At 39.6% G+C, this 12,543-nt stretch overlaps 1 protein-coding gene across 1 annotated transcript in view; it reads right to left on the bottom strand.

Moving 5' to 3' along the window:
• Positions 1–1,861: 1,861 nt before the first annotated feature.
• SNAP23 (synaptosome associated protein 23) overlaps positions 1,862–12,543 on the bottom strand; it is a 189,475-nt gene continuing 178,793 nt past the window's right edge. Inside the window, exons 7-8 of the mRNA XM_053697811.1 lie at positions 6,111–6,255; positions 1,862–4,917 (exon numbers count right to left, since the gene is read on the bottom strand). Coding sequence (XP_053553786.1) covers positions 4,855–4,917; positions 6,111–6,255 — 208 coding nt within the window. The 3' untranslated portion in view covers positions 1,862–4,854. The remainder of the gene's footprint in view (positions 4,918–6,110; positions 6,256–12,543) is intronic.

A 12,543-nucleotide genomic window follows, 5' to 3' on the forward strand; every position in this document is an offset into this window, starting at 1 on the left:
CAGAGTGAGAATTTTGTGTTTAATCCTGGAAGCAAGAGGAAGCCAGTGAAGGGATTGGCAAAGGTGCAGCAGATGAAGAGCCAAGTGTAAGGAAGATGAGCCTGGCAGAGGCATTCATTATGGATTGTAAAGGAGCTAGGCGGCAGCTAGGGAGACCAGAAAGGATGGAGTTGAAGTGGGAAAGGATGAGAGAGTAGATTCAAATCTTAGTTGAGGAAGCTGCAGGCTTTAGCCAAGGACTAATTGTGAGGAGTGAAAGATCTGAGTTAAGTGCGACCCAAGACAACGGGCATGTGGGGTAGGGGTAATGATGGAGTTATCAACAGTTATAGAGAAATAGTGGGAGTGGAGATTTTGGAAGAAGGGTGGAAATAAGGAGTACAGTTTTGGAGAGATTTAGCTTAAGGTAGTGAGAGGACATCCAAGATGAGATATGAGAAAGACAGTTAGTGACACGGGTTAGCAAGGGAGGAGATAGGTCTGGTGCAGTGAGGTAGATTTGGGTGTCATCGGCATACAAATGATATTGAAACCCATGGGACTTTATTAAGAAACCGAATTACGTGTAGATTGAGAAGAGAAGGGGGAACGAGGAGAGAGCTTTGGGGTACCCCAACAAAGTGGTAACGGGCAGTGGATGCCCCAGAGAAGGCTACACTAAAAGGTACGGTTAGACAGATAGGAAGAGAACCACAAGAGAGCTGTGTCGCAAATGCTAAAGGATTGGAGGGCTTGCAGCAAAAGAGGGTGGTCGACAGTATCAAAGGACAAGGAGGAAAAAGTAGAGAGAAGTGGCCTTTGGATTTTGCTGTAAGCTGTTGGTAACCTTAACAATTGCTGTCTCTGTGGAGTGGTGGGGCAAAGTCCAGATTGCAGTGGGTCAAGGAGGGAGTTTAATGTAAGCAAATATTTAGTATATGCACATCTATCCCAAGGATAACAATTGCAATTATCACAAGTAGAGTCAGACAAATAAAGTGAATTTTTAGTACACTAGGCACTTATACATAACTATAAGACTAAATCTAGTGAGAGCTTCTACTATGGTTATAAATATGTCTGATGGAGAGGTCATAAAACACAGCACTTAGTGTAGAAAGTTATGTAAAGGCTTTTTCCACTGCATTTCTGCATGGGGCAGAGATAAAGTAAACAGATATAAACCAGGTGAGTCTAAAGGTGTATGCTATCAAATGAGCAAACAAGTCAGTATTATACACAGTACTCAATGATTAGCTGACACGGAGACACAAGCCCACTCCAGCTATACGAGGAGCAGTGGTAGAAAACATTGTCAATGAAGATGACTTCTAACCTTAAGATTCCCCAAACGGCCATTCAATGGTGCACTCACACACAAGATATTGAAAGCCTACCTGGTCAGGCCACGGCCTCAACAATCCAAAATGAAAAGCTAGCAAGCGTATCAAATGCATAGTAATCATTGCAAAGAGCTGTAAAAAATTGTTCTCTTTTATAATAAGGGTGAGATTCTTCTGGAATAAACAATTTCACGGCAGATGACTGGCTTAACTTGCCTTGCAGCTCCCAATTTTGACAATCATACAGCCTCCCGGGACATGAACCCCACCCTTGAGGAATATTTTTAAATTATGGTAGTGATATTGGAACATGGAATTTCATTCAGGGCTTTTTATGTTACAGTCAAAACTTTAACATGTCATTATTTCTAATAAGGAAAGGCAAGAGATTAGACTTACAAGGGAGTACAAACATGATGTATTGATGAAGAGTAGATGGTAAAATGGAGTTGCAATAGTCCAAGAAGGATATAAAATAGACATACAAAGTGATCCAGAATATGCATTATCCCAGTTTAAAAAAAAAATCCCAACCAAACTTGTTATCTGCAGCCAATTTAATAGAGATTTTGAAATTACACAACTTCAGGCAAATATTGAAAGGCACATTGTGTTACATTCTTTAAGAAAATAACTTTATATTGTAATGAAAAAAGGCACAGTGTGGATTTGGAAACACCAGTCAAATATCCACAAGTTAAAAATATGACTGCAAACATTCAAATGTTTTACTAAAACAAAAAAAATATACATTTGATATGCTAGAAACATGCAATAAGCTTTAACAGCGCAAATATCAATGTTCCCAACTGCCTATCAGAAGGCACCTAGATTTTGAACTACATAAAAGGGACACAGCCTAACACCTTATATTAGAAGAACACATTTATTTGTTTACTATCTCTAAGTATTAATCTTACCAGGTAACCTAGTCATTAAATTGTTGGTAATTTGTACTGCAAACGCCCATTCCTTCACTTATAGGTACAAAAAGATTTACACAGAAATGAATTGCACCGCAAAAAAAATATCATTTAAAGTAATAACTATAAAAGTGCACTTGCCAGCAATACAAAAGTAAGCCTCTAGAGCAGTGCTCTGAAATAGCAGTGACATCCAGTGATACGGCACTGTCTGTAGGATTAAAGGGACACTAAATCCAAATTGTTTCCTTTATGATTCTTTGTATCCTTTGTTGAAAAGGATATCTGGGTAGACTCAGGAGCTGTGATTGGTAGCTGCACATATATGCCGCATGTTATTGGTCACCCTGTGCATTCAACTAGCTCTCAGTAGTGCATTGCTGCTTCTTCAACAAAGGATACCAACAGAACAAAGCAAATTAGATAATAGAAGTAAAATAGAAAGTTATTTCTAACTATGCTCTATCTGAATCATGAAAGAAAATTGTTGGATTTCACGTCCCTTTAACTATTAAAGGAAGATTTTTTTAAAATGAAAGTAACTTAATAAGTGTTTCTAGCAGAATTTAATAAAAGTACAATACATTTACAATTGGACCTTTATGTTCCTCATAATAATCAGGTTGTATCTAACGAAACGTTTACAACTTTTAATATAATTGGGCTATAGCAGGTTCATGTTTAAAAGGAACCCTACAGCTACTAATGCTTAAAAGTGAACAAATGTATTGCCTTTATTTAAATATTAGCATATTCCAGTGTTGGTTTTTGTAAACTTGTTTTAAGAAAACAACAAGATGTTATCTAGCTTTTTTTTTTTTTAAATAGACATATGAACACAAATCACTCTTGTCTGATTTGTAAGTTGCTGTATTAAGTCACAGCATGAAAAGTCATATTTTGTCATTGGGTCAGGAAGCAGTCAAGCGAGTTATACAGCTGAACAAGACTGATTTTAACAAAACTACCTTGCTTGACTGGTACCCTGATCCCCTAAAATCAACCCAGCATACACAGCACAATCATTGAAACTTTATATAGCAAAAAACTGCATTCATTTATAAGAACCATGAATTATACCTCGTGTGCACTTCCCTATGGAATAAGATTACACAATTATATACATTTTAGCAATTACAGGATAAAAATAGTTAATTAAAGTACTACAATAAATGCTGGGGTGGATCAAAGCAACTTCTCAGTCACATAATATGTATTTGTTAAAAGCAGGATTAGGTTGAAGGATGCTGGATCAAAATGTTTTGTGGATTAATCCACTTGAACCATCGCTTTAGAGAAAAAGAAATAGTCATTCCCTTTGAATAATTAAACTTTTCTAAAAAATATTAATGTATTGAAAGAAAGAAAAAAAAACATTATTAAGAGAGATTGGGAACATTAACACACTGATTCTTTTGTAATGAAACACTCTTAAGTACATTCATCTTCAATACATTGACCTATTTCTCAGCAAGTAAAACGGACCAGTAATGGGATTCCAATTTGAAAATCACTGCTCATGACAAAACCATTCTTTGTAAAATACTTAAATCTTATTTAGATGACTAGATGTCAGCAGACTCGTATCATTCCAACTTGGGGCAGGTTAGAATAATTTGTTAACAAGAGGTGATAAACTCACAGCTTCTCTGCAGTTCTTTTTTGTTCTCTGTTGATTTGAAGAATGTTTGAGGTAGCTATGATGCATAGTTTGGTCTTTATAGCCTCATTTAAATAATAGTTGTTGTGGTACTAAGGAGGAAGTAATATTTTTCTAGTAGACTGGAAAACATTGAAACCGCAGATAATATGGAGATTCTACATTAAACAGAATTTACTACATGAAGCTAAAGCATATACAAAATGAAATAACTTTATAAAATGATGATGACAGTACTATATAAATTATGCTACTCGTTTTCTCATGTTAAGAAAAATATTCACCAGCAAAAAGTACAAAAGAACAGCACTACTATAAGTGTGTCTCTTTGGTAGAGGAGACATCCCAGACACAGTTTAAACCAAATAACCATTGCAATGGTAAAACTGAATTGCTATTAAATACTATCCCTAGTTATTTTCCAATTTAGTCTTTTAAAGCAATTGTTTTATCTGAATGTTAATCAAACCCTAATATTGGATGTGGAAAATACTTAATTTAATGGGAAACAAAAAAAATCACGGACGTTTCGGAAACCTGACAATTTAAGCCATTAGAGTGTACAAAAAAGCAATTCCTACCCATATTCAAGTGATTTAAAAGAAAAAGTTCCTTACAATTGTCTTCATAACCTGTAAAAGGCTGTATCCTTTGTAAAGTGGAGAAAATGGTTTTAAACGCTATATGAATATGAAACTCACACAAAACATATTAGATGACATATCAAGGGCTAACGTGAGACATTTTCCATTCATGGGTACAAGTTCATCAATTAAAACATTTTAAACAGACTGGGCCCTCTGTTAACCAATTATAATGCTCAAAGAAGGATCACAGTTTAAGAAACCACTCCGTATTGAGACAAACGTTTATGACAGTGTACTTCCAAACGTCAATGGACAAAAAAAAAAAAAAAAAGTATGAAGGCGCACACATTTTTTTTCAGTCTTCACTCTATGAGTTTCTGAGCTCTTTTATTGGCCTCTTCAATGCGGTCTTTGTTAGTCTCCGCCTAAAAGAATAATACAAAACAATATAAGAATGATATTAAAGGTTGCTGGATCTATCAAGTTTGAATGTTTTACACTGAAGCTACCAACACTACACAAATATGAATAAAATTAAATTAAAAGTAATGAGCCGGACAATTTTTGGTTGAGAACCTGGGTTATTGCTTTCTTATTGGTTTGCTAAACAAAGCCACCAATAAGCAAGCTCTATCCAAGGTGCTGAACCATAAAATGGGCTGGCTTCTAAGCTTTAAATTCCTGCTTTTTAAATAAAGATAGCAAAATAACAAAGAAAAATTGATAGGAGTAAATTAGAAGGTTGCTTAAAATTGCATGCTCCATCTGAATCATTAAAGAACTAATTTTGGTTTAGTGTCCCTTTAACTATAAATGACGGATGTTCTGGATCCACTGGAACATGGAATCTAATAGCACACTTTTAGAGTACAGCCTCATTGATTTTAAATGATTTGGTGAAATCATTGTGCAAAAAAACCTTAATTCTGCATACACATGTATGTATATTTTGGACTATTTGCAACTGCAAAATGGGACAGCTTGGAGAGGAGATAAGACCAAGTGTAAACTATATCTTATGTCATTTAGGCAATATTTACATGTCATAATACAGCTTATACATGTAACCTAAAGGTAGTTTTATATAAATTTGTATAAACATGTCCATTTAATAAAAAAATAAAAACACACACATATATATATATATATATACACACATACTCTATATCTCTATCTATATCTCTATCTATATCTCTATCTATATCTCTATCTATATCTCTATCTATCTCTCTATCTATCTCTCTATCTATCTCTCTATCTATCTCTCTATCTATCTCTCTATCTATCTCTCTATCTATCTCTCTATCTATCTCTCTATCTATCTCTCTATCTAAGAATACATGTGTAAAGCTGCCTCATTGTGAACAATATATAAAATTTGTCTGGCAAGTCGTAGACTACCACATAAAATAAAATACCACAACAAACAAAAAAAAATCCTAAGAATCATTTTATCCAGGACAGGACAATAGAAACAAGGTAAGAATGATATTATGCAAAGGGGAATTCTAAGCTTAGGAAAAAGGATCGTATTATGAGCTAACAAAATTATACACGTGGGATTCTACCTAAAGTTGTTTTAAAATAACGAACAACTGGTTTTCAGGCCGTGGCTTACCTTATCATTGATCCTGTCAATCACTTTGTTCTGAGAATCAATCTCGTTGCCCATGTCTAATGCCATGCTCTTTAGGTTATTAAGGATGCTGCCCACCTGGTCTAGATTTTCATCCATTTCGTCTTCTCGAGCATCATTTGTTATCCTGGTAGGTAACAATAATGTAGATTGAGAATATTAAAAAAATGTGTATCAGCTATATACACACACACTCTGAACCTGAGCACTCACTGTTTAACTGCTTACCTGATAATTTTATTTTCTTCTGACGGGGAGAATCCACAGCTGCATTCATTACTTTTGGGAACTCAGAACCTAGCCACCAGGAGGAGGCAAAGACACCCCAGTCAAAGGCCTAAATACCTCCCCCACTTCCCTCACCCCCCAGTCATTCTGCCAAGGGAACAAGGAACAGTAGAAGAAATATCAGGTGAAAAAAAAAGGTGCAAGAAGAACAAAAACATGGCAGCCCCCCATAAAAGAACGTGGAAGGGGAGCTGTGGACTCTCTCTGTCAGAGGAAAAGAAAATTATCAGATAAGCATAATATGTTTTTCTTCTAAAACGGGGAGAGTCCACAGCTGCATTCATTACTTTTGGGAAACAATACCCAAGCTATAGAGGACACTGAATAAAAAAAAAAGGGCGGATAGACTAGACGGTCCATTCGAAGGGCACCACAGCCTGAAATTACCCAAACTAAACAAAAACGGCTGTACAGAGCAGAACAAAAAGGACGGAAAGGACTAAGTAACTGCCCAACAGTTAAATCCAGCAAGGCCCAGATATAGACCGCTCAAAGGCACTAGATTCCACCGAGCACAAAACCCACGAAGAGACAAGTCCCGCCAGCTCCAAGCCCATACCAATTCCACATATTCCCAGAAGGGAAAAGGAAAAAAAAAATTCAACAAAAGATCTAAAATATCAGCAACTAGGGTAAAAAAGGAACCCAAAGCAAAACCAAGCACAACCACATGTTGCAGCAAGACAAAGAAAAATTAATAGAGAAACTCCAACAACCTACCAGAATTAAGATAAGGAAAAAAAACCCCTACCCCAAACTGGAGAAAGTACAAAGGACCAAGATTCGATCCAAAGTCAACCCCGAAGACGGAGCAAAACCCCTAACTCGCACAGGAGTGCAGTCTGCCCTCATGAAAGAGCTATCGAGGAATAAACAGATATTCCCCAGAACTGCCAACAATTAGCAGCATAAGCACTTATCGTGCCCCAGGTGGAGCTCCTGGCTCCCACTCTGCCACACAAGACTAGTAGACATCAGTTACGAACACTAGCCTATAAAGTTAGAAACTGCACCAGGAGACTCCCACAGAGGGAAGGTGCAGGAACTCACTCCCTTGCAAAAATAGGAAGCAAAAAACCCCCTCTAATCTCCACCTATGGAGAGATCACAAGAAGAACATGGTCAAAACGAAATCGACCTATAGGCCTCAGGCTGAAAATTGTAAAATCAGCCCCAACAGCAGGATTCAAACCAACAACTCAAGTTGCAAAGCCCCAAAAATCTACCACTAGGTTACGTGGGCTACTTCCTCGAGACAATGGCCCATCACCAAAACGCCTGGCATGTCCAAAGATAGGGAAATAAATAAATCCCCGTATTACCCAGAACTCAAAAGAGGACTAAATGGTAACAAAGGGTAGGCAAACCCTGACCATATGTAACAAGCTTGGCATGCTAAAACCACCAAGCCGGAACAGAACGTAGTACGATTTCGGGTTCCAGAACCCAGATCCAGATTCCTTCCCTACAGGAAGGTGAACTCCCAGACAAAGGGAGACCACACACTGACACAACAGTGTGGACACAATACCAAAATCCGCCTCAACATGACTGTACCACAAGGTCAAGCAACCCCCCTTCGAGCATGAGGCAGACAATATGGTATATCCCACTCCCCCTAAGGGGAGGGAAATGAAAAGACACCTGCTCACCCACATGAGCATATGTCATCGAACAAACGGCAAAAACAGAACTGACTGAAAAGGCACCCTCCGGCTGTAACAGCCAGTCCAGGATCTAAACAGACAGCCAGCGAACCCACCTATAAAGTGGAACGGCTATAATAAGAGATCAATCTCCCTTGCTAGGCAGCTAACAAGCCATCAAGCCCTTCTCAAGTCTCCGCCCGAAGGAGCAAGCGGATGACTCAACCTTAAGAGCCGAATCCCACAGGATCCAACTAGGAGGTCCGGCCAGATATCCTAGATAAGACCAAACAACCGGGCACCCGGAAACCGGAGCCGGTCACAGACTAGGAACCCCTGAGGAACTAAAGGAATACCTCATAAAGAGAACCCTAGAAGATGCAAGCACAGCCCATCCAAAGGCCCTAGGGCACTGGACAATCACTAAGCATCCTAGAGACAGAAAATAAACCTTTCCAAAATACGAGGGATAATACTCTCCAGCCCAACAGCTAAGAAGCTGCCAATAAAATTCACACCTCTGCAACAGAGGCTGCAAAAATCAGAAGCGATCCAACTGGGTCCACCTCCCGGTAACCTCCTAGGACCAAGGGACAACAGGATGACAAACATCGATATCCCAAAAACATATCAACTGATATGACGTAAGAAAGAGTAGCTCCAGGACCATCAAAGAGAGCAACGCATTCTCTATAGTCCCCAAACACATGGGATCAGACGAGAAGCAGTATGAGGAAGAAAGGCGGACAAAAGTGCCCGAAACTCCAAACCCGATGACCAACCAACCATCCCCAGACAAGGGAAAAAAAGTAAGTCTACGACACCTCGCTCCTTATGGAAGAAGTATAGAGGTCAAGAATCTCAAAAAAAAAAAAAAAAAAAAAAAAAAAAAAAAAAAGAGTAGATCAAAAAAAGAAATACCATAGGAGGGATAAAACCTCGCCAACCTGGCACTCCAAGTTAAAGAGACGTCTAAAATTGCAGTCCAAACTGAAATGGAGAGAACTAGCACCGAGGTCAAAGACCTTCAGAGTGCTCCTTAGCAGGATCAGTCCAGGCCCCAAACAGGAACAGGACCGAGAGGACTGAACAACCCCTTGATGCCCCACCCAAAAAGAAGCAACGAGAACCAGCCTGACGTAATAAAGAAAAGGCCTCCTCTCTTAGCACCGTCAAGGGCAGATTCTTAAAAGAAAAAATTAAACTCTCCTGGAGCTCCTCTCTATGGCAATACCTATTCACAGGGAATATATCGTGCTGAAGGAGGAACCCAAGGATAATAAATCCCTTGTCTGAGAGGAAACTCACCACCAAACCAGGTCAATCAGATATCCCAGCACCACGTGGGTGGTACAGACCCTTAAGGAACAGAAACCAGCGCCCAACCAGGACCAGCCTGCTACAGAGGGCATTTCGGAACTGTACCAGGTCACAGAAAATTTGAAAACCCTAGAAGAGATCAAGAAAACTTAAAATTATGTAAATAATATCTTATCTTATACAACTTCCGCAATAGCGTCCAAGCGACCACAAAATCGCTAGTATTGAATTCCAGCTTTTTAGAAGAAATGTTTCCCAATAGAGAAAGTATAACAAACATGAGCTTCCAAGAAAAAAACAAATAGATCCTAACCGGATCAACAAAAAAGAGGGCAGCACTCACAGGTGAACGTCCAAGAAAAATGGTTACACTGACAGGGCCAGCCTTTCAGATATCCCATTCTCCCGAAGCTCAGAACTGGAATAAAATACTCTAAAGAAAAAAATAAATCAGAGACAATAAGGAGATTAACTTCATCCCCCCACGTCTAACCCAGCTTGCGATTCAAAGCGGAAGACCGAGGACCCCTCAACCCTTCCGGACTGGAATCCTCCAGCACTGCCAAAACATGCCGCAGCAGGACACGAAGGCGCGCCAGTCTATAACTAAAAGCAAGACTTGCCTCCGCCGGGGGAACTGACAACCCCGACCCGAGGATTGGGCCCCTGAAGCCTCAGAGGCAACCGCTTCCCCCGAGGGCTGTTCTGACCCAGACGATCCCTCGCCTGAAGAACCCTGGTTCACCGAACATGGACAGAATCTCACTAACTTACTAACTTCTCCCTCCCTGGAAGATGTAAATGCGCCAATGCCAAAGAAAATCGCCATGCGGAACCATGCCGTAACCTCTGGAGGAAATAAGCCGCCTTCCGGAGAAGGGGTAACGGCACTAGGGACACCTGCTTGCGTAGCCAAAGAAGGTTCTAGGGTACTCGCCACACAGGATATGGGGCCCCCAGGGGCGGATGGCTCGGCAGACTTTAAGTTCCTTGGATCAGGAGAAAAGAGCACTCTAAAACGGCATGCGGAACATAACTGATGGGCATGGATTACCGGGCCATTTCATACTCTTCGCAAGAAGTAGAATCTGAATCAGAGACATCCGTCTCCAAAAAAAAATCAGAGTCCTCCATAACTAGGATAGAAATTATGGATAGGAAAGAAAAAATAAAACGGCACCTTACTCCTCCAATGGCTGGGGCACTCACCACCTCCTATGATCCAGACAACTAGCGAAAAAGACTCTCTCCATCGCCACTCGGTCAGGAATACGGAAATGGTGACTAGAAACGTGACCACGCCCGGTCACAAGGTACACCGTGCAGGCCAACTAAAAAGGCACCAAAGCCACAAGGCCTGCGCAGCCTGACAAAAAAGGCTGTTATGTTCCGATATAGCCATGATCCCAGAATGGCAAAGAATGACTGGGGGAAGAGGGAAGTGTTAAGGTATTTAAGCCTTTGGCTGTGGTGTCTTTGCCTCCTCCTGGTGGCCAGGTTCTGAATTCCCAAAAGTAATGAATGCAGCTGTGGACTCTCCCCGTTTAAGAAGAAAATTGGGGCACTTTAATTCATCAAAATTTACATTTCACTTGTGTTTGCCCGTCGCAAAGCCTCTTCCTGGGCCTTAAATGAGGAATCCGGCTTCCTCCAATCACAGCGTTTAATCAGACACTGATTTCCCCCGGGGGGAAGCCATGATTGGAGGATGACCGATCCGTCATTTCTGACGTAGGAAGAGGCTTGCGACGACCGGGGGAAGCTGGAGTGGCCGTCAAGATTAAAAGGCAAGTATTTTCACAACATGAGTGAAATGTAAATTTTGATGAATTAAAGTGCTCCTGTTTTTAATCGAATTTAATAGCAGTTCCATTTCCATATTCTTAGTATACCAATGTTGTAAGAAGTCATGTTCAAAATACATAATAAAAGGAAAATTTGTTCAAAAATAAAAATGATCTAACTAAATAGATTATTTTGATACAAAAATGTCCCTTTAAGACATGGATCAGAGGCCATGCTGAGGGAAGGGTTGAGAATTATGAAAATTTCTCAGATGCAATCTCCTAAAATAGAAATAAAGGAGACTCATGGTAGTCTGAAGGCTTTTCCCTCAACTCCCTGATGAGGAACATGCCTTAGCCTATTTTAATGACGACACTGCAGGGGTAGTAACATATTTGAAGGACACAGTCTTTCTATAGTCAACTATACCTTGCAAAACGGCACACACCTGTCATGACTCATATATTGAGCATGCAATTTAAAAAAAAAATTAAAAAAAAAAACAACTTTCCAGTGTACTTCGATCATCTAATTTTCTTTGTTCTCTTGTTATTTGTTGATAAGTATACCTAGGTATGCTCAGGAGCAGCAATCCACTACTGTGCGCTAGCTGCTGATTGGTAGATCCACATATATGCCTTTTGTCAATGGATGACTCTACGTTTTTAGCTAGCACCCAGTAGTAAGTTGCTAATTTTTACAAAGGATACCAAGAGAATGAATTAAATTTGATAGATTAAGTAAATTGGAAAGTTGTTTAAAATTGCATGCTCCCCTTGTTTGTTTAAACACTTTGGGCATATATCTCATTTGTGTTTTATTATAAGTGTTATATATCTGTCCTGTTTTCCCTCATCTACTGTGAAATCCATCTCCTATGAGAACAGTTAACTAATCTCTTAAAGGGCTAGCAGAGGTCCCAAATTAAGCACTACAAAACATTGTGTTCAGATTAGAGGGCAACCCAATAGGAATGATGGCTTAAAAACTGTGGTGGGAGCTGGGGGCTATATCAAAAACTTGGCTTAATAGAAATTAAGAAATTATAGGCCTTCTCAAAGGGGAGCTATATACAAAGTGATGAGCTGCACCAGAGTACTTCTTTTAAAATGACTATTGTTGGTCACCAATAACTTCACCAGGGAAGTAACAACAAAGAAGGGGGCTTGGTGGTGTGTGTGGATAACACCCAAAGAGCTATTGCTGACGCGTTTCAGCCGATAGGGCCGTAGTCGTAGCATAAAGCTCTTAATCTCAACTACCTTTAAATACCTTGTGCACAATTGTGATTGGATAAAAACATTTATCCTGGGCGTTATCCTGAACACACCTATTTATTCCAGTTTCACATACATCGGTTCTAAATAGAAACAATT

This window comes from Bombina bombina, chromosome 1, assembly GCF_027579735.1.
Source record: "Bombina bombina isolate aBomBom1 chromosome 1, aBomBom1.pri, whole genome shotgun sequence".
NCBI classification, from domain to species: Eukaryota; Metazoa; Chordata; class Amphibia; order Anura; family Bombinatoridae; genus Bombina; species Bombina bombina.